The sequence below is a fragment of the Lemur catta genome, chromosome 1, assembly GCF_020740605.2.
Source record: "Lemur catta isolate mLemCat1 chromosome 1, mLemCat1.pri, whole genome shotgun sequence".
Taxonomy (NCBI): Eukaryota; Metazoa; Chordata; class Mammalia; order Primates; family Lemuridae; genus Lemur; species Lemur catta.
In genome coordinates, this window is record NC_059128.1 from 113962969 (window position 1) to 113985186 (window position 22218).

Here is a 22218-nt window from a genome sequence, read left to right on the forward strand (position 1 = left end):
GAAGCCCCACCCCCGAATGCGATCACGTGACTACGGGCCGGCTTCCCTCTAGAACAATCCTGGCCTCGCGTTGCCGTGACACCCGCCTTCTAGGCTCACTCTTCCTAAGTTCGAGTCTTTAGTCCCCCGCGCGGGCGCGGGTGGATCTCTCGGGCTCCGAGATCTTCTTGGGTCACACTCGGGTTTCACTCAAGAAACTCTACGCCTCTTTCCACTCACGCCGCCAGGGCCGGGCTGGGCTGACTACATTTCCCAGGAGGCTTCGCGAACGGGCGGTTCACGGAGTGGTGCCGACCACATTTCCCAGACAGCTTTGCGGCGGCCCGGCCCGGGGAAGGGAGCATTTCCCAGACGTCCTTCGCAGCCCTTCTCCGGCGTCTCAGAGCCATAACGAGACTCCGACTCCCGGAGGCCTTTGCGGCTGAGAAGAAAGACTACATCTCCCAGAGGCCTCTGCGCCGTCGCGACCGGAAGCGGCGGGCGAATTTAGTGTCCTTGCGCACGGAGCCGAACAACCATGGTGGCCCGGGTGTGGTCGCTGATGAGGTGCGTGGGGCCGGGGGATGTCCCCTTCCTATAGGCACCCCCCTCCGGTTTAGTCCCGGCCTGCTCTTTGCTTTTCATAATGTCAGCTCCCCCACCCACGTGGCCCACATAGGGAACCTGAGGCTCAAATGTGGTGGGGCTTCCCGAGGTTGTCGATCGCCCCCCAGCGAGTCTGGTCTTCCCACTCAAGGTGTCGGCGACCCCTCCGAGCCTCAGTTGTTTCATCTGTGTAGTGGGAATGCCCGGCGAATCCTGCCGGTCGCCGTGATGAGGAGGTTAATGTGAGTCCAGAGCAGCGAGTGACATACAGGAAGCGCCCAGGGACACTTAGAAAAAGCCCTGGGTTGCTCGCGGAGCGTCCCTACCTGGGCAGGAAGGCTTCTAGAAAGTCGGAGGACTTACATCTTCATTGTCCCTTGCTCTCGGACATGGAGTGACCCTCTATCCGTCTCCCGGCGTCACTTTGCCAGTTAAAGTGGTGTTAAGTCGCCTCCCTTTGCACAGTGTGTATTTGGTGCCACAGTGTCTCACTGTCTAGACTGTGAGCCCCTAGGAGGGTCTAACTCCTCCCCGGGGGCCTAGACCCTTGTGGGTGGCCAGCAGTGTCCACTGAGCTTCTGTCCCTTCCTTGCCTGCAGGTTCCTCATCAAGGGCAGTGTGGCTGGGGGCGCTGTCTATCTGGTGTACGATCAGGAGCTTCTGGGGCCCAGCGACAAGAGCGAGGCAGCCCTGCAGAAGGCCGGGGAGGTCGTCCCCCCGGCCATGTACCAGTTCAGCCAGTACGTGTGTGACCAGACAGGCCTGCAAATACCCAAGGTACTCCGGGCTGGGAGTGAGGCCAGGGCTTGGCGGGAGTTTGGCTCTGGGGTCCCTCCTGCCCTGATTGGTGTCTTCCACCCTGAGGCTGGCCTGATCCCAAGGCCTGAGCACCTTTCACCAGCCTGTTCTGTCCGTCTTTCTTCCCAGCTCCCAGCTCCTCCAAAGATTTACTTTCCCATCCGTGACTGCTGGAATTCAGGTAGGCCCCCCTGTCCCTCTGCTCGGGAAGTGGCCCCAGACACCCCAGGCTAGCACCCTCAATGCTTCCTGGCCATTCCTTTCCGTCTGTCCCTGTTTCTGCCGTGTGTGTGTCTCTCCTACGGATCTAAAGAGGAGAAGTGGAGATTCCAGGGAGGGGGCCATGAGTGAGTCTTCTTAGAGGGCTAGGCTGTACATTGTCGGGTAGAATGGGACATAGGAGCTCATTATGGAACTTGTCCTGTGAGCTTGGACAAGACAAGGCCCTGCCTCTCGTCTGCCTTAGTTTTTCTGCTGGATGTTGTGTCTCTACAAAAGCCTTGCCACCCTAGAGTTTTTCCTGGGGTTTGGCCAAGGCTGGGCAGGGGACCTCACCGGGTGGCTGTGCCCTTCCCACAGGTGTCATCACAGTGATTTCGGCTCTGTCAGTGGCCCCCACCAAGGCCTGCGAGTACTCCAAGGAGGGCTGGGAATATGTGAAGGGGCGTACCAAGTAGTGAGTCAGCGGAGGTTGCCTGCCCTGGGTTGGAAATAGGCAGGGATGCCACCAACCTGAAGATTCCAGACTGGGACCCCAACTCCAAGGGCAGCTCCCGGCCTTGCCGGCCCAATAAAAGACTTTGGAAGTGTTCCCTGACCCGTGTGCTGGCCCTGGGGGCGGGGTACAGGGTGCGCCTGCTGGTGCCCAGAGTGCCAGGGCCTGGGCTTCTAGTTCCTGCTGACTCCTCAGGGCCTGACTCTGACGGTAGGCCATGGTTCACCTGTTGCCGTCTGGGCCCTTGACAGTTGCTCCCGGTGCTCTACAGGTAGTGCTCAGGGCCTCAAGAAGCGTGGGGAATGTGCTGAGAGCAAGCCTGGGCTGGGGTTATCGGTGCTGGAGGGCCGACCCCAGGGTGGGCAGTCTGGGAGCCGGGGCTTTGTGGGGAGGGGCAGAATTGGGGTCTCCTTCACTGTTCAACAGGGCAGGAGCCCCCAAGGCTGCTGATCCTTTATCTTGCTCTGTTTCCCAATCCATGGTCTTGTGCCAACCCTTCCTCGCCTGGTCTCTACCCTCATCCCACTCTCTCCCTGACAACCCTGGTGATCCTGGCGAGAACAGGCTGGGTTTGTTGCCCTTCGGAGGGTTTCCCCAAGCTCATCTCCCAGATGTCCCCTTCTCCCCTGGCATGCTGCCCCTGCTGCACGTTGCCTCAGCTGCCTGAACTCCGGGAGGGTGGGCCTGTGCAGGGGCTCCCTGCAAGGCCCCAGCACCCAGCCACAATGGGCATCCCAGGAGGTTGGTGATGGCAAGAAGCTTGTGCCAGGAAACTAGAGTCCAGTGTCCCCAGACAGACGGGAGGGAGTGGGCTGGGGTGGGAGTCAGATGGCTTCCCAGGACATGCCCATAAACGTGGGTGTCCCTAAACTGGAACAAGATCCCCTGATCCTGAGAGTTCTGGGGTTTATGTTGCTCTGTTGTTTGGTATAAGGGACAGAGCTCAGGAGGGGGGGCAGATGTTATGGGTAAGGGGTGCAAAGACCACCTGGGGGAATGGTTCTCCAGTCTGACTCCGCAGTGGAGAAGAGTGAGCAGCTGCCTTCTGGGCCCCTGCACCTCCATCACAGCAGCTGAATCCTACAGCTGCATTAACATGGCCATGAAGTTCCCCTGGGCAATGGGCTTCATCCCATGGGTCTGTCCTGGCCTACCAGCTGACGTGTGTGCAGGACGTGCCTGTGGTCAGGGGAGGGGGCCATGGGACAGGGGCGACCTGGGAAGGCAGGAAGGGGCTGGGGAAGCATGTGGCCACACTCACAGCACCCCCCACTCTCCAGCAACATGGGCCAGGGGAGCGGTAGGCCATTTTACGGATGAGGAAACAGGCCCAGGGGTGGATTGCAGAGCAAGGCAGGGCTGGTGTGTGGCACAGTGTCACTTGGACAGCTGGAAGCATTCTCAGAAGACGATTTTGGCTGTGGCAGACTGGGCCAGGACAGGCGAGGAACAGGCCCCAGGGGAAGTTAGTGTGTGGTGACGTTGAGGACAGGAACACAGGGAGTCCAACAGGTGGAGGCCAGTGTGTAACTGAGCGATGAGCTATAATCAGTGTGTTTTTAGCTGGTCCCACTGCTGCTCCCATGGCCCTGCCCCTGCTTTGAGTGAGCCCTAACTGGTGGCAGGAGGTGATGGTGCAGGAACAGGACATTGTAAGGGGTGGCAGATACAGAAGTGGATGTGACTAGGAGCAACATGAGCCCTGAGGACCCCCAAAGACACCAGCCGGGGCTGGGCTCGGGGCCTGTGTGAGCAAAGCCCAGCCCGCCCTTGGACTCATCCGTATGGAGGCCATACAGACCTGCAGCAGCCTGGGTTTGCCCCATATATGGGCTGAGGGCCGAGCCAGATTTAATTAAATCTGAAAAGACAAGGTGACACCCAAAGCAGCCATGTGTTTCCCCATCTCACTTGACCCTGGAAATGACTTTGCTGTCAATAGTGATCCTGGTGAACTTGAACTTGGCAGCTGCTCTATATATATAGCCTTGCTAAAATTAGGATTTTTGTAGCTGAAGGGGGTGCTGGGGGAGGATGATAGTCCTGCAGTGAGACCCTGTATCCAACAATCCTCAGAACAACCCAGTAGCCCCATTTCACAGATAAGCAAATGGGGGCTGGGAGAATAAGGCGATTGCCCCAAGCATGCGACAGCAGAGGCAGGAGATGGAGAATAATGCTTTAACCCCAATGCTGGCCTTAGTAGGTGGCCGGAAGCCCCAGTGGAGAAGGGACAGTCTGTAATAAATGGTGCTGGGAAAACTGGACATCCCCATGCAAGAGTGACGTTGGACCCTTATCTAACACCATATACAAAGAATCCCTCAACATGAATCGAAGACCTAAACCTGAGGCCCAGAACGGTAAAACTCTTAGAAGGAAACAGGGGAGAAACTTTAGGATGTTGGATTTGGCAGTGATTTCTTGCACATAACGTAGTAAGTACGGGCAAGAAAAGGAGAACTAGATAAAATGGACTTTACCAAAATTAAAAACTTTTATGCAACAAAGTACACTATCAGCCAGGTACAGTGGTGGCGTGCACCTGTAGTCCCAGCTACTTAGGAGGCTGAGGCAGGAGGATCGCGTGATCCTGGGAGTTGAGTTTGCAGTGAGCTATGATTGTGCCTATGAACAACCACTGCACTCCAGCCTGGCAACATACCAAGACTGTAGCTCTAAAAACTTATGAAAAAAAGATTACACCACCAAGAGTGGAAAAGACAGTCCACAGAATGGCAGGAAATATTCACAAGTCATATTATCTCATAAGGGCTTAATATCAAGAATATATGAAGAATCCAACTCAAAACCAAAACCACCCCATTCAAAAACAAGCAAAAGACTTGAATAGACATTTCTCTAAAGAAGATATGGGAGGCCAAGGTGGGAGGATCATTTGAGCCCGAGAGTTGGAGGCTGCAATGAGTTGTGGTCTTACCACTGCACTCTAGCTGGGGGGACAGAGTGAGACTCCATCTCTAAAAAAATAAATGAAGAGAAAAGAACAATAAGTACATGAAGATACTCAGCATCACTAAACATTAGGGAAATGCAAATGAAAACCACAATGTGTTATTATCACTTCACACTCTGGACCCCTTGGAATGTAAAATGGTGCAGCTGCTGTGGAAAATATGGTGATGCCTCAGAACGCTAAACAGAATTACTATATGATCCCACTTATGTAGCCAGAGGAGGAGGGACTCAGACACACACCAACACCAATGTCTGCAGCACTATTACCCACAATGATTAACAGGTGGAAGCAACCTGACTGTCCACTGGCCAAGGAGGGGATAAGGAAAGTGTGGTGTATCCACACAGTAACATTCAGCCATAGAAGGACTGACGCTCTGACACAGGCTACAGTGTGGATGGACCTTGAGGACATTGTGCTCAGTGAGAGACGCCAGACACAGAAGGACAAATCCTGTGTGATTCCACTCACAGGAGGTCCCTGGAGTCGTCAGGTCCACAGAGACACAAAGTAGAATGATGGGTTCCAGGGCCTGGGGAGTTAATTTTTAATGTGTGCATACAGTCTGTGTTTGGGAGGGTTTAAAATTCTGGAGATGGACACTGGCTGATGGTTGTACAACACTGTGAACATAACACCACTTAATTGAACACCTAAAAATGGTTACAATGGTAAATTTTATATAAGAATAGTATGCATTATTATACAAAAATAATACTCTTAAAAAAAAAGGCAAAGAGACAAATTCTCCCCTGAAGGCTCCAGAAGTAATGCAATCCTAGAGACACCTTGCCTTTGGCCTAGTGAACAATATGGACTTCTGGCCCCCAGAACTGTAAGATAATAAATTTATACATGCTTGCTTTGGCAGCACATATATTAAAATTGGAATGATTCAGATATTAGCATGGCCCCTGCAAAAGGATGGCACGCAAATTCATGAAGTGCTCCGTATTAAAAAAATTTATGTTGTTTTTTAAGCCATTAAGTTTGAGGTGGTTGGTTACAGCAGCCCTAGGAAACTCCTACAGTCCCCTATATTCTGATGCATGCCAGTTCTTGTGTCTGCCAGAAGTCACACTGGGTTTGACAGCTGTATTATTCAGCGCTCTCGCCAACAATGCTGGATGCTGCCCCACAGCCCCCTCTGGTGGACAAGCATCTCCTGCCCCCAGGTTCCCACCATGGCTGCTCCACTGCCTCCTTCTGTGGTCCCCCTCCCAACCTGAACCCGTTTCCAGAAGAATGCAGGATTCACCAGGGAGAAGACTTTGTGCACATCCTGCCTTTCAGTGAGACCGCAAGAGACCTGGCCATGGAGGTAGAACGCAGCCACAGACACACCCAAGGCAACCCCTGCCACCCGAAAAGCCAAGTATAATTTCATTTCACTGAAACAGCCAGAAATAACAAGGGATGACACTTTAAATAAAGGGTATATGAACAGAAACACATTTATTACAAAAAAAAACAAAAACAAATTCACATTGTGTTGAGCTATAATATGGCAGCAGATAAAAAAAATATTTTTACACAGTTTAAGATAACTCCTAATAGAACATAGTCTTGTTGCCACATTGACAGGACACAGGATTCAAAGTACTTAGTAGCGGCGAGTGAAGCGGGCGTCGCTGGGTCTGCTACCCCCACTCTGGCCTCCAAACCCGCCTTGCATTCTGCCCCGTGGGATGGGGTGGCCCCGGGAGGCCCCACCAGGGGCAAAGCTGCCACGCCTAGGAACAAATTCAGAATCTTTTGTCCAGGAAGCTCCCCGAGTGTGGCCCCATCCCAACCCCCACGAACTCACTGGGGTTGCCCGCAGGCAGGTGCCCTTCCTGAGCACCCCCCTCCAGCAGCAGATAGACTCTAGCGGCCTCAGATGACCGACCTTGCATCACACTTCGGGGGAAGGTGGCGTTAGCTGGGAACACTCGGTTGCTTTTAAACCTTCACCGAGGTAGGCCAACACACAGAAGGGAGGCACCACAGGAAGGGAGTAGCATCACTGACAAAATGCCTTACCCTGACATCCCTCCCCGATTCATCATGTGGCCAGGCCCAGAGTGACCAGACATGCTCCTTTCACCACCTGGAATAAAGACAACTTTTCACAGAGTGTCGAGCACGGGATGTCGGATATGGCACCTGGTTAATGTAGAACACGCAGACTCCTGTGAGATACCTCCACACACGCACCCACTGCACACGTCCAGCCTCAGTGTCCCAGTGGAGAGGACTCAGGAACACCCCTTGCCCGATTCCTAGGCCAGACCTCCAGACAGCAGAGCATTTGTGGCACTCACCCACCCATCCCTCTGTTCACTCAAGGGACTGCTGATGAGCACCTGCCCTGCTAGCAGGACGGCTGTAGGCAGAGCAGAAGCAGCTCCAGGCTTAATCTTTTCTGTAGCTTCCCAACAAAGACACAAAAGTCTGGCCAGGAGCCCACTCCTCACCTTGCCACCTCTTGTGATCCCGGTCCATCATGCCCCCGTCAGCTGAACCCTGCCACGCCCGGTCATCCTCTCTTCGACCATGGTCCCCCCAGTCACGTCTGCCCCTTGAAAAAAGACATCTCTGATTTGGACTGCCCCCATCCCTTTAGGCAGGAGGGCTGGGAAAGCGGGAACCAGCTCTTAACCCAATGGGCTCACTCAGCTCTCTCCCACATAATCCCTCATCGCAGTGGCCACACCACCATGGGACAGGCACTGTGGGTTGCAGGACACTAACCTGGGTGGAGGAGGCAGCCCCCGGCCTTCGCTCAGCCTCTTGTTGGAGCCATAGCCCCCCCAGCCATCTCGAGAGTCTCGGCCATGGCGCTCTGGTCCTCCGTGGCGTTCAGGGTAATGCTGGATGAGGAGGACCCAGAAGGAAGAGAAAGCTCCAGTATCAACTCCTGGATCCCAAGGCCCTCAGGCAACAGGATGACAATGACAATAACAGTAACTCCCACAGAAGTGCTGACGGGGCCTGGTGCTCCCACAACATAGCTGCCTCCTGAAACTCTGCAGGCTGGGACCATTCCCAGCCTCAGGGCCTGGCATAGGGGAGTTGATAAAGGAAATGCAGGGCCGACATTCACCTAAATACAAAGGCGGAGAGTTCAAGCACATAGGACTCCCAGGGGATGCTGGGGCCCAGTGACTGCTCAGCACCAAGGAGGGCATCTCCATGGCGGGTCCCCACAGCAGGACTAGAGCTGGGAGGGCCACCAACTAAGATGCTATTCACAACAGAGTGCTCCAGGGCCCACAGCTCATACCGTTATTCGCCACAAACGGTTTTCTCTCATCAACTGTCTCACAATGTAAAGGTCAAGTTTACAACCCTTAACACATGTGCGTACAGGAAATACTTGAGTTTTACAAGTTTCTTCCTTCCACAGCAAAGTAAGCAATATATATATATATATGGCTGCATGTGACACTTCTACCAACCTACTACCAGGCTCCTTATTACAGAATGTTGTTAACTATACAATGACAGGATCTCTAAATACCGTCCTCTTTTGTAAAAAGGTTAACAATTTTACTTTATCATGAAATCCAAGAAGGTTATTTTCTTCAAAACAAATACACACCACCTTGTAAGCACGTTATGAGTAACTGCTGTTTACACAGGTATTTAATCCAATGCAGCCTTTGACTGTGACCATTTTTGCTCTTGCTCAGGGGAGGCTGCAGGGTACCCGTCAGGCGGAGCCGGAGGGCAGCGTCCCCCTGGCCAGCATAGGCCACGAGTTCCTCTCCCTGTCCTCCCTGTTATTTGAAGGACAAAAGAGGAGGCTTCACACTCTATGCTGACTTCTTTGAGGGTCAAGGTCAATATTTACCCAAAGTCTGTTTCTGTGGCTGGAAGAACTCTCCAGCCTGACTTTCACGGAAGCCAGTGAGATGGCTTTGGCTACTCGGTCTGTTGCTCTCTGTTTTCCACATATTCAGCAGCCTTTGGGGTTTTGTCCCAGGGCCACATTTAAAGTGAAAAGAAACCAGCAAACAGTCCTGGTAATGAAAACCACTAGGATGCTTCCAGATAGCCTAGCTGTACAAATCCAAGTTCACCTCCCCCATTCAATGGGGAGCTCTGCCAGGGTGAAGGCAAGGATGGCATCCTGTTCTTACATGTCATCAGAGCAAGGTGGAGTCCTAACCATCACCTGGGACAGCACACCTGCAGCACCACTGCCTGGCTTACTCTCCCCAAGCACGGGCTCTGACACCACCCTCAACAAAATAAGGAAAGGTTGTTAATTTTGTAAGATGTACAAAGTGTAGCTTTGTTTCTTCAAGGACACAATCACAGCCATAGCATCCATGCAAGGCAGTGCTACCAAATGCAAGAAGAGCTTCTTAAAATAAGACTCTGGAAATAATATATCTTTCTATTTCTTTTTTGAGACAGGCTTGCTCTATTGCCCAGGCTAGAGTGCAGTGGCGTCATCGTAGCTCACTGCAGTCTCAAATTCCTGGGCTCCAGCGATCTTCCTGCCTCAGCCTGCTGAGTAGCTGGGACTACAGGCAAGCTCCATGACACCTGGTTGATTTTTCTATTTTCAGTGCATACAGGGTTTCCCTCTTCCTCAGTCTGGTCTCAAACTCCTGAGGTCAAGCAATCTGCCTGCCTGGGCTTCCCAGAGTGCTAGGATTACAGGAGTGAGCCACTGCGCCCGGCCCTGAAATAATATTTCTGTAAATGATGTTCAAGGTTTACTGATTTTAAAATAGGTACCTAGTTGTTTAACTATTTAGCCATCTTCATCTTTCTCTAGTAGCTTAACAAAGAACCAACAGTTTTCTGTTCCACTAGGCCACATAACGATTCAACAAGGCCCCGAAGTTCTGTGCTCCTTTCTCTCAAGTCACTCATCACCATGTGCCATCTGGGGCAGTATCGATGTCTTATTTATCACTGGGTATGTGAGCAAAAGGAATCCAACTCCCTTTCCCATTCAGAGGAGCACAACAGGAGATAACCCGTTGAAAAGCAGCTAGTGTGAATGAAAAGCTCTGGGGAGCATGTGCATGCAGAAATGTGAACCCCCTCAAGTAAATCCCCCACTACCTACATGGAAGGAATCACCATGCTCATTTCACAGCTGGAAACACAGTCTCCACAGGAAGTGGTGACAAGTTATAAACCCAGCTCCGATTCTGGAGCCTGGGCTGCTTCTAACAATTGCACCACACATCTCAAAGAAAACCCAGAAGACTAGTCTAGTTTTCCTGCATGGAGTGTTAAGATTTACCTCCAGAGCAGGGAAAAAGGAATCACGTGAGAGGCATGAAATTCCTCCCGAGGCAGAACAGCATCCCCAAGACAGAGGGCAGGAACCTGGTACCCCCAGCTGCATCCCGTAATCGAGGGAGGAGGGCGAGATTGAAGAGTGAAGCTTCTGCTAGAGTTGAGGAAAAGCTAACAGGGAAGAGACATCAACTGTGCCACAACAACGGCCTCCCCACAGCCTTCCCTGCTGTCCCCATGTTTTCACGTAAACCCACTAAAGATCTGAGACTCACTCTGGGAAATCCTCAGTCTACATGTAAGAGACAGAAGACGAGAATAAAACTGAGCTTATTCTTCTCATGTGCTAATCCTGCAATGAGAATGAGTGTGGCCAGAGACTGTGTTGTTTTTCAAGGCTAAGTGGGGCCCTGGGCTGCCCAAGTGAAGTGGGGCCTTCTCCTCGCCTCAGACACAAACAGGGAAGGGCCTCGGGAGCAGACACACCGACCACAGCTTCACTAGGTGCACGTGGAGCAGACCAGTCCACGACGCAGAAGCATGTGAGTGGCCGCATGCTCACCAGGTACCTTCCCACACAGCCAGGTGAGCCCCACCCCGAGGCTCGCCAGCACTGCCGCAGTGGGGCCAGTGAGCCCAGTGAGCGCGGCACACAGGAACTCAGTCAGGGTCTGGGCCAAAAGAGGCTTCAGAGTAACTCTCTGGATTCACAGCCAAGACCAAGCACAAATATCCCACCTTTTCGTCCCAAACACAGAAGGTGCTCTGCTTTTCCTTTCCCTCACTTTTCCTCTCACTGCAGTGGGAGGAAGGAGGAAGTATGCAGAGGGGAAGGGAAGCAACGCTACGGCAAAAGCTGTGGCTACAACTGTAGCTTCTGACTTACCTGTCCTTCTCTTTCTCCCATCATTGACCTTGAACCTTCTCTCCTGAAAAAGGTAATTTAAATCAAACCGTAAGGAGAGGAAGAGGCTTGCCAACAGAGAGGCCAATCAGACCTCCACATGAAAAGCAACACTTCCCAAACCAAATGCAGGTGATGCAGAGCCTGATTCAGTGCCAACTGCATGCACCAGTGGCTCAGAGCCCAGAAAGGCCACTCCTTATCCTCAGAGAAGAACGACCAAGTGGGCAGGGTTGGCAGGGGCCCAACTGACCTGTCCACCGAGTGGTCGGGGTAACGGCCCCGGTCCCTATGGTCAAAGTCATGGAAGCGATCCTGGCGGTTGAAGTCGGAGTGGTAGCGCTCATCCAGGGCAGCCCGCTTGGGCTCTGGCCAATAGGCATCATCTCGCCTATGAGGGGACATGGGAAAGAGATAAAGCCATTTCTCCTCCAAATATATGACCTTTGTGGGAGCTGGTGAAGTGGCCACTGATTGTCCCTGGCCCCAGCACTTCACAGAAAGGGAATTAATTTCACCAAAGTGTTCCCTGCTACATGAGCCTAGAGATCTGATTTGACCCGAATGATTGAATGACTGTTTCCATTTTGTCCAGCACACCCCCCCCCCCACCTATACCCAACGGGACAGTGAGAAGTGGGCAGTAGCAGCCTTCAGACAGGCTCGGGGAACTGCACACAGCTACCACCTCTCAGGAAACCAGTGCAAGCCTCTACCCTGAGGAGCTCTCTACAGTGTACTTGCCATGCCTCCCACCGGAACACTGTTTCACTGCCCCACAAAGGTGGCACTGACAGAAGCAATTGAAACATACTGTTTCAACATACTGGTGATCACCATGCACTCTTATCTTTAGTATTTTCTAAAAGCTGTAAGTGGTCCTAAAACAGCTTAGATGGCCCTTTACAGGAGTCAAAATATGTATTTCATGGGTACCTCTTCAACTCATGCAGTAGAAAAAAAGAAATAGCGCAATTTGTCCCAAGCCTTGATGCATGGAGAAAGCCTGATAAGATCGAGGCTGGAATTATCCACCCAATTCCCGACAGCAAAGTTTGAATTTTGGTTCCCGTCCTACTGGTGTGTAGTGTTATTCTATTCAAACCTCTCATCAGTATGTTTGGGGATTTGCAATTAATCTTAGTACCAAAATGAACAGAAACAAATTACAATGGATTAAAAAGCCAGAACAGGGCGCAGAAGAGGTAGTTTCTGGTCTCTGTCCCCCCACTGTCAGCACATTTTATGGGCTGCTCTAGTGCCCAGACTTGAACCCAGTGATTTAATCAGCACAACAGCATCCAGCCATCTCAACATTCCTTCTGGAGTACAGGAGAATGCCCATGCCCCTACCTGTACATGCTTTTATAGACAGATTTCATGCTAACATGACTCTAGGGTCTGTTAACACATAATTCTGACCCGAAACGGCCACCTAAGGGCAACGGGATGGGGTGTCAGCTTACCGGCCATCCAGGTCATAGGGCCGCCGGACTGCAGGCCGTCGTTCCTGCTCATAGCGCCGCAGCTCCTCCCGCTCACGGTGGATACGCTCCTGCTCGCGCCTACGCTCGTGCTCCACGTGCATGCGCTCGCGTTCCAGCCGCTCCCGCTCCATGCGCTCGCGCTCCAGCCGCTGCCTCTGGAAGGCCAGCCTCTCCCGGGCAAACTCCAGCCGCTCTCGCTCCTCCCGTTCCTCACGCTCCTCACGTTCCCACTGTGCCTGCATGCGCTGCTCCCGATCACTGCGCTCCCGCACCCTGCTGCACAACAGTTGGGCTGCAGAAAGGCCAGCAGGCATCCCCCAGCCAGGTCCAACCCCCAGGAAAACAGACTCCAGGGCTGTGCCTCCACCTGCAGAACCTACAGAACCACATGCAAGAGCAGGGAGGAGGAGCCTGGGGCCCAGGGACAGTGTGAGAAAGCAGGAAGAGCTCAGGAGTGCCACCCAGTTCTCCTTCCACCATGGTCCCGGATTAGCCATATAACCAAGAGTGAAGGGAGGGGTACGTGTGTGTTCCCCTGCACATGAGCTATTATGTGAACTGGGCCTTATTTCCTGAACATTTCCTGGACTTTGACATCTGATTTCATGACATAAGACAGTTATAATTAAGAAACGGAATATATTCTTCATGGTGAGTGACTCAAAATTAGAACCATTGCTCCCTAAACCATGAGCTTAAATTACTCATGGCGAAATGAGGCTGGAGCACTAGAATCCAAATCTTGTTGATGTCTATAAAGCCCCAGACCTGAAGCTGGGCAGGAACGCTAATCTGCCCAGGACAAGGACAGTAACAGCTATATAATTCTGACAGTGACACAGACATTTTTGTGCTTTTCCTTCCAGGTTTTTGTAGATGGAACAAAGAAACAGATGCCAAACTGTCTGCTCTTGACCATTTCTCTATGTGTTTACAGTTGGGCCTCTGCATCCAGTGATTGAATCAGCCAAGGATCAAAATATTAGGCAAAAAACCCCGAAAAACCCAACAATACCACCAATACAACAGAATAAAAAAATATAACAAAACCAATAAAAGAACAAACAAAAAACACACTACAATACGCCGGGCTTGGTAGCGCACCTCTGTAATCCTAGCACTCTGGGAGGCCGAGGCCATATATCACTTGAGCTCAGGAGTTTGAGACCACCCTGGGCAAGAGCCAGACCTTGTCTCTACTAAAAACAGAAAAATTAGCCAGGCATTATGGTGCTGGATGGTGTCCCAGACACTTGGGAGGTAGAATAAAGAGAATCACCTGAGCCGAGGAGTTTGAGGTTGCACTGAGGTACCATAACACCACTGTATTCTATCCAGGGTGAGAGTGAGATTCTATCTCAAAGAAAAAGAACAAAAACCAAAAACCAAAAGCAAAGCAAAAGAAAACAACCCCCCCCACTACAGTATAACAACCACTGACTTAGCAATTTCATCATATTGGTATATGTAGTCCAGAGAGAATTTAAAGTCCTCAGGAGGATGTGCATATGTTATAGCAAATACCACACTCTTTAATATGAGGGACTTGTGCCTCCACACCTTTGGTTGAGGAGTCCCAGAACTAATCCCCATAGGATACCGAGGGACAACTGTATACTTGTACCAGAAGAAATGGATAATGTTGCCCTGTTTTGTGACTGTGCTCTGGACACAAATGGCTGTCAATTCCTGGGTTCACTCCACATGTCTTGGTCCCTTCCACACCTGCCTCTGTGCATCTCCGGCCCCTTCACGAGGAGCCCACAGTGTGAAGAGCCCGTGGTTCACAGAACCAGCATGAGAGGATGTTTTTGTTGTTCCCAAATGCTACACTTCATAAAAGGGACATCCAAGCAACACCTTCTCGAGCACAGGTTCCACCAGGCCACATACGGAGAAGGGAAATGGCTGAGACTAGAACCCCCCGGCCTTTCACGCAGATGTGGGGCGTCCCTGGGCCCATTTACAGTCTCCCAACAGGAACGCCCACCTCCCAGTGCCTCCACGCATATGTTCAATCAAATCACTGAGGGATGAGAACACGGCCCCTCCACCGTTTTGATTTGCATTTCCCTGATCCCTAGTGAGACTCAACAGCTTTGCATCTGTTTCAAGGCCATCTGTATTGCCCCTTCTGTGAAGTGTCCACATAGCTCTGTCAACTTTTCTTTGGGGCAGTTTTGTCTCCTTGATTATGTTTATTTCAAATCACTTTTACTCCCATCAGCTGCATGTCCTTTGACTTTGCCTATGGTTTGTCATGGTAGAAAAGTTTAATTTTGTCTTGGTCAATTTATCTTTATGGCTTTTTAAGGCCTTTGAAACCTCAAATTCATAAGCTACACTACGTGGTCAATGATGTCAGTGAGGCAAGGATGCAGGAAAGGATCTGAAGGCACAGCCTCGTGACCTGAAGCCCTATGTGGGTAAGTCCCTCCTTTCTTCATTGGTGGGAAATGTCACTGTCCCCCATATTCTGTGGTCTGTGCTGCTAATCAGATACCAGTTACTTGACCAAAGCTGCATGGTCTTTTGTCTGCCATTTCCCTTTTAGGCAAAGAGTTCTGTAGGGAGCATTACAAAAATTGCTCCCCTTCCCCAGCCCCCAATTTCACTCTATTTCTTGACTTTTTTTTCTAAACTAATAGTACTTCAAAAATTTTTTGTAACCCAGATGTGCAGATTCAACTTGCCCTAATGAATATACATACTTCCACTGGTCCTTATTTTTAAAAGTATAATTTAAAATTTGATTCTTCATAGGAAAGATAGATTAATAGTAACACAGAATGACCCAATAACACTCACTATGTCACCTTCCGTAATTTCCCAGAAGAGATGAATCCATTTGCTTAAAATTATTTGGAAAAAACCACAGGATGAAAGTCAAAACACAGCAAGCCCATGAACTGACAGCCAACGTAACAAAAACGTTCACTCCAGTATTCCACCCCCAGGGAACAGTGAACATGTCCTCCCAGGACATGGTTATGACCACAGTATAGGGAAACAACCCAAGTATTCCTGGATCCAAACTCACCTACGGGACTCTGAGTCCCTTGACTTTCGAGGCTCTTTGATCTTATCAAAGGACACAACGGATGGCTTCTCCCTGCTACTTGATTTACGATCCTGGCTTTTGGAAACCTAGTTCACCAAAGAACATTAAAAAGTTAAGGTAGGTCAGGCATGGGGACCAACACTTGTAATCCCAGCACTTTGGGAGGCTGAGGTAGGAGGACTGCTTGAGTCCACGAGTTTGAAACCAGCCTGGGCAACAGCAAGACCCCATCTCTACAAAAATTAAGAAAAATCTATTGGACATAGTGGGAGATGCCTATCGTTCCAGCTGCTCGGGAGGCTAAGGCCGGAGGATCATTTGAACCCAACACTTTGAGGTTGCAGTGAGTTATGATGACGCCACTGCACTCTACCCTGGGAAACACAGCATGTCTCAAAAAAAAAAAAAATCCCCCAAAACCCACCCAACCAAAGAAAAACGGTAGGGATTACAAATGACCAAGAAGAATTAAGTACGTCCATGTGTGTCCAAGCATTCAATGTGCAAATCTCACACAATGATCAACTTTTAATGAAACATCAGATGATGAGGTATTCTCGCTAAAGAAACTTTATAATTAAAAGATAGAGTTTCATCAACATTTAATGCTAAAATATGATTCATCAACTATATTCAATAGGGTAAAAATGGAAATGAAAACTGAAACGAAATTTTTTCGTAAGATCAAAACATTATGCATACTTTTTCTTCTGCATCCAAACTAAAATCCTTGTCTTTTACTTCATAAATAAATATGTAGTTGGATAATAATGCCCTTCTAGTGTGCCTGACAATCTCTGATTATGCCAAGTACATTTATTGCACAGCTAGCCATTTTAGCCCCGGAATCCACTTTCCTTTTTCCATTTTCAATCATGGTTCATAAAATAAAAGGCTAACCATGTTAAAAAATTGACACAAATTAGCACAGACTGGAATGGAAGCTTCCATAACTGAAAGGCTGGCTTGCAGGTGAATAACATCATGAACCAGATTAAATGGCTTGTCCCTCTGTACAGCTCAGGGTTGACATGGTAGGCCCAAGGCTGGCAACTGGAACTTGGATACTCTTGAGGTAACTGCTAAAGGTGGTTCAGTGTGCCTAGCCTGTGCAAATTGTAGTTCATGGTGAACATCTACTTCCTTCTGGGAATGGGAAATTTTGGTACCTGCTGGGCAGAGGGTGCCTGTTACCAGCCTCCAATAAAAACCTTGGGTGCCAATGCTCTAATGGACTTCCTTGTCCAGAAACAGCCAATCTTAGCCATGAACACAACTATATGCTAACTGCAGTGATCATCCTACTGAACCGCTGAATGTGGGTGTGATCTTGCGGACCTGTGATCCACGTCTGTCAAACTTCTAAGACTGTCACAAGTCGAACTTATGAACATTAACAGCTGCCCATGACCCTAAAGGCACGCAGAGTCAGGTGCTAAGCAGCTAACACAGACACGTTGGGTTCCAGTGTTCTGTGCAGCAGTGTGCAGAGAAGCCTATGGGACTGGACCCAGGGAGACCAGACTTAGAGGCAGGCTACAAAGGCTGGTGGGGCCAGGTTTATGAATACACAACAGGGAGCTGCTGAAACTTTCAGGGCAGACAATGAAAATCGACCACTACATGCTTATTCAGGGAGAAAAGTCAAGTGCTCTCATGTTTTCAATTTAAAAGTTAGCTTAGGAAAATAAAAACCAAAAAATCATCAGAACAACATGAAGTGTAAATGAAAGCTTTAGCATTTTCTCCATTTAAAAAGTGTTGATTTACGGGATTTTGAAAAGGTAGAAAGCTTTTCTCACATTAAGCTAAAAATTCTGTGAGATGCATATAGAAATATAAACTAAAGAGAGATAAATATCCAACTCAGAAAATTAATACTCACTCTCTCTTTGGATCCAGATGTTTTCACACTAATAACAGGCACCCCTTTAGATTTATCCATGACTACAGTCCGCTCGGTTCCTCGACTCCCTACAGGAAGAACGGAGTTAAGGGGAAGGTAAGATGTAATAAATACTCAATGGAGAAACTATGAAAAATGAACCTAGTTGTCTCCTAGTCATAGCAAGTTAACAACCCACACAGGCTAGGGACAGAAAACAAGATGAAACCTCCTGTATAGCTCCCTTGCCTACCTGATTTTGTGGCTCGAGATCGCTCTGAGGGGCCAGGTTTTTGGTCATCTTGGTCCTTATTCTTTTCTCCAATTCCATCTTCACCCTTTTTAGCATCATCTTTTCTGTCGGGTTTATCGTCCCTCTTAAGGTTCGCAGATCTACAAATAGCAGCCCAGGACACAGGAGTGTGTTACAGCAAGTGCTCAGGGAGACAGACCAGCCCTGCCTGAATACCACAATGAGCATCAACTGATCAGAGAGAGCAAACCAACTACTGACAGTGAAGGGCTGCTGACCAAGTTCAAAAAAACAATGGGAAATGGGTCCCATGGGGCGTTCACCTCTGATACAGTACTGAGACTTCCCCAGCTATTGAAAACTTGAAGGATGTCAAATAAAGGACAGGGTGTCCTTCAGCTGTCTCGTCCCTTTCATTTCATCAGAAGAGAGGAGTACCTGTCCATGTTGCTTGACTTCTCCTTCTTGCCTTCACTATCTCTTTTGTCAGAGGTTTTCTTCCCAGCAGGTTCATTTTTTGCCTGAAATAAGGAATCAAGTTCAAGTATTACATCATTTCCTAAAACCAGCCACATCCCAGGAAGAAAATGATCACTCACTTTTTCCACAGAGATCATCTTCCCGTGGAGCTCCGTTTTGTGCAGGTGGTTAATGCATTTTGTTGCTTCCTCTGCTGTGGACATCGTGACAAAGCCGTAACAGCGAGCTCCGGGACTCCGGGCATTTGTCACAACCTTGGCACCCACCACCTCAAAGGGAAGCATGCAAGTATCACTTGGACACGAAGCCTACACAGACACAGACCCCCAAAACTGACTGAAATGTGTGGGGTGTCGCAATTTGCAGAAGAACCCTCTGAGAGAGGTACTGGGGGTTGGGGTGGAGGGCAGGGCAGTGGTGACACTGCTTTCCTCTGATGCACTCCAGTCCTGGAGCCCTCCATGGCGTGAGTGCTGGCACGGGAGTTGGGTCTCCATGTGTCCTACAGATCGTAGGGAGGATAAGGCTACTCTTTAATTGTTCCTCATGGTTCCTCAAAGGGACCAGGAGAGCAGTGTGCAGGAACAGAGAGAAAAGGGAAACGAAACCAACCGTTTGCATAGCGTTCCTTTAGCATGGCTTAAAAGTTGGGCAGAAATGGTTGTAAATATACAGTCATGATATTTTGGCCGTAAAGTATGAAGTGTTATTATGTAGGAGGATTTGTCCAGACACTGATGTGAGGACAGGTTTGTAAACACCACTGGGGAACACAAAATTCACCTCATTTTTTTCCCTTTGCCTGAAGGTTGAGAAGTGAAACCACCTGACTATTAACAGAAACAAATTTCAGTGATGTGTTTGAGATGGGGCACATCCTTTACATGGGACTCAGTTCTCCTAACAAATTCAGCAAGCTTAAGTCAGGCTTGCCCTTTTAAGGCAGAAGGCACCACAGCTCAGGAAAACCCCCTCAGGAATCAGTGGCCACGGCCAGTGTGTTCACGTGTGCTATGTCACATGGAAGGTTTCAGAGGGCTTTGGTCTCCTATTTAATGCAAATGGGCCTGCAATGAACCCAAGACACTGCAGTCTTTAGGAAACTTCCCTGCTGAAAGCAGCCACCTACTGAGAGTTCCTCTGCAGTCAGGGCGGGGGCCCCAGTTGGGAAGACCAGGTACAGGTCTTCCAGTCATGCACTTGGGATTACTGAGGCCCAGAGAGCCCTCAGGCATAATTTCTCTACTCATTAGTTCTTGGATGTCAATAATCGGGATAAACCATATTGTTTTTCTCTATCACAACATACGGACCCCTTACTATGGATGACACACTATACTAAATTGTACTTTGGTGACCCAAAATCTGACTCTCAGAGACGAGGAGCCCTGGATGCAGTAGTTTATTTGGGAGGTGAGTGCAACAAGTGTAAGAGAGAAACAGGACAGGTGAGAAAGGGAAGGGAGAAAAGTCAATGGCTGTCACACCTCACTAGCTCAGGAAAGGCAGGTGATGTGGATGAGAAGGGGCCAGAATTGCCCCCAGTGGTTGGTTGGGAGCCCTCTACATTACCAGGGAAGTTCAGACAGGGGATGCAAAGGCACAGGGTCACACAACATGTTCAGACAGGCCCCTGTTCCAAGGGCTATACTTCTTTATCGATTCCTCTAATCACCCATGCCTCAAATCCGCGCTGACCAGCACCTCGGCCCACCCACTGCATTCCCTGGGAGTGAGTCCTTTGCAAACACACGGACTCAGGAAGCCATTAAAGGAAGGGCGCACACCCTCCACATCCATGAGCAAACATAAGCTCCTAGTGTCACTCAAGGTGCTCACTGAGCAGGGACGAGGACCTGCATGTAAAGTCTGTATTACATCGGCTGAAAAGCACCTTCTTTTTCAAACAACCCCTGGCTCTTACCTTCCCATATTTGCTGAAAAGATTCTTCAAATCTGTAGCTCTTGTTGTAGAAGACAGTCCGCTAACCCAGAAATTTCTACCACAACTGCTACGACCTATTCCAAAAGAAAATTCTGGTCAATAACTGAACACCCCCAAGATCTTGAGTTTTCAAGAAAGCTATTCCAAGCCAGATACGGTGCCCTCTGGTCCAGACAGTGGCAGCACCAAAAGCCAAACAGGGGTGGAGGCCTGGTCCAGTGTCCTCATCAACAGAGTGCAGCTGCGCACGAGGCCCAACAGCACTGCCAGAAAGGCCCATCACAACACCACCTTAGGGGCTGTCAGCACTGCAAGAAGTTGTTCCCTTACAAAGTTACTAAATGGCTAATTAGGTATCTCAATGGAAAAACATTCCTGTTGTTTCCATTTCTTATAGCATATACCTCTCCATCTATCCCCTATCTGTAGTCGGTTAAAACAATGGTTAAGAAGGAAATGATCTAGTTCAATTCTCTCCCAATTAATCATTTTACTAAAGGGTTACAGGACCAATAAACTCCAACACTCTCCCTAGAGCATTAGTCAATATGTTAACTCATGGGATCTGGTTTGCTCCCTACAATGCAGAAGCTGTAGAGTTAATAGCAGAGAAGTGCAGAAAGACTTCAGGAAAGACTTGGGAAAATCTGAGTGAGAAACGCAGTATGCCAAGAACAAGAATCAAACACCCCGCTCCTGTCCAGGCCAAACATGCCCCAAAGGACTGGTGTCTCTGGGGTGACCTACCCTTTTCCTCTTTGGAAGGCCTTTTTGTATCCGAGTCATCGTCGACAGAACTAGAGACAAAACATAATGTTATTCCAGAAGGAAGACGCATGGAGGAAACAAACTCAAAATTATAAAATACGTGCTGAGGTTGCATACCTACCCGAAATTTAGTTTTGAAAAAATGATAGCCCGACAAACTTGTATTGGAAATCTGACCTAACCATAAGATTTCAGACCCACAGGAGTTAATTAATTCTGCTGGGTTAAAGATAATTAGGAAGAATTAAAGAACACAACCATGATAGGTTGAGAAAAAGAAAAAAGATTATGTAATCAGTGTGAAATACACAAAGAGAAATAAAACATTCTCTAGAAGTAAAACTACAATTTCATCAGTCTGGCTGGCCAATTGCAGAAAAAAACAGCTTATGTGTGTCATTAAATGACCAATGAAAAGGAGATAGCGTCTGGTCTAAAACTGAGAAAAAACAAACCTCATTTTCTGATCAGCGCCCTCACTGGTTGAGGACTCTTTAGTAGCCGGAGGGACTTCATTACAAGCTTCAAAATCAAACTTCTTCTCGTCTTCTTTGCTATCTCTGCCTTCTGGACTTGGGGCTTCTGTGGGCGCTTCTGCGACCTCATCGCTACAGGCCTCCGCATGCTCAGAGGCTGCACTACTCTGCTCAACTGCCGGCTCTAGCCCTACAGGCTCACAGTCCATCCTCTCGCCATCGCCTGGCTGCTCCACGGGCTCCCTTTTCACTACTGCTAACAGGCTGTCTGCCTTGCACGACTGAGTGTGTGTTGACTCGCTGGCCAAATCTAAATCACCCTCCTCCGGATGGGCGCTGTCAAAAAGGTCCTCTTCCTCCGCGAGCTCTCTGTCTGGCATCACGCTACTTGTATCCTGTGCAAATGGCTGCTCCAGCTCGGAACCTTCTTCTTTTACTGGCTCAGATTTACAAGTTTCCCCCAAAATGTCGAGTATTTTCTCATTTTCTACGGATTTAACAGGAATAGAATGGCACAAGGTTTAATTACCAGGGAAATAAAGCAATCACAAATGCGGAACTGGCACGGCTGCCACACTAACATGAAGAGAACTGCTAGCTACACAGAGATTGGAAAACCCGGGGGTGTGCAAAGTTA

At 49.4% G+C, this 22218-nt stretch overlaps 2 protein-coding genes and 1 pseudogene across 13 annotated transcripts in view; 2 read left to right on the top strand and 1 right to left on the bottom strand.

The window, feature by feature from the left end:
- Nucleotides 1–271: 271 nt before the first annotated feature.
- MICOS13 (mitochondrial contact site and cristae organizing system subunit 13) lies at nucleotides 272–2193 on the top strand. Its single transcript, XM_045548961.1, has 4 exons — nucleotides 272–546; nucleotides 1185–1362; nucleotides 1513–1564; nucleotides 1963–2193. Exons 1-4 carry the CDS (start codon nucleotides 518–520, stop codon nucleotides 2058–2060), a joined length of 357 nt encoding a protein of 118 aa, XP_045404917.1. The 5' UTR covers nucleotides 272–517; the 3' UTR covers nucleotides 2061–2193.
- Nucleotides 2194–5937: 3744 nt separating this feature from the next.
- Nucleotides 5938–6037, top strand: LOC123631196 (annotated as a pseudogene).
- A 470-nt stretch (nucleotides 6038–6507) lies between these two features.
- SAFB (scaffold attachment factor B) overlaps nucleotides 6508–22218 on the bottom strand; it is a 109625-nt gene continuing 93914 nt past the window's right edge. For 5 of the 12 annotated variants that reach the window (XM_045549013.1, XM_045548985.1, XM_045549031.1 and 2 more), the window contains 15 exons: nucleotides 21561–22068; nucleotides 21085–21134; nucleotides 20317–20411; nucleotides 18512–18661; nucleotides 18351–18433; nucleotides 17913–18052; nucleotides 17660–17748; nucleotides 15754–15860; nucleotides 12693–12989; nucleotides 11480–11617; nucleotides 11209–11251; nucleotides 7812–7930; nucleotides 7535–7638; nucleotides 7101–7167; nucleotides 6508–6811 (listed from right to left, as the gene is read on the bottom strand). In XM_045549013.1, coding sequence (XP_045404969.1) covers nucleotides 6682–6811; nucleotides 7101–7167; nucleotides 7535–7638; nucleotides 7812–7930; nucleotides 11209–11251; nucleotides 11480–11617; nucleotides 12693–12989; nucleotides 15754–15860; nucleotides 17660–17748; nucleotides 17913–18052; nucleotides 18351–18433; nucleotides 18512–18661; nucleotides 20317–20411; nucleotides 21085–21134; nucleotides 21561–22068 — 2120 coding nt within the window. In that variant the 3' untranslated portion in view covers nucleotides 6508–6681. The other 7 variants (XM_045549022.1, XM_045548994.1, XM_045549078.1 and 4 more) reach the window with 4 other exon arrangements.

What these genes read in the sequence shown, in the direction of transcription:
- MICOS13 (XM_045548961.1), top strand. Translation starts at nt 518, where the DNA reads ATGGTGGCCCGGGTGTGGTCGCTGATGAG. An exon ending in CGGGTGTGGTCGCTGATGAG is followed by an intron (nt 547 to 1,184) that starts GTGCGTGGGGCC and finishes CCTTGCCTGCAG; the next exon opens with GTTCCTCATCAAGGGCAGTG. An exon ending in CCGTGACTGCTGGAATTCAG is followed by an intron (nt 1,565 to 1,962) that starts GTAGGCCCCCCT and finishes CCCTTCCCACAG; the next exon opens with GTGTCATCACAGTGATTTCG.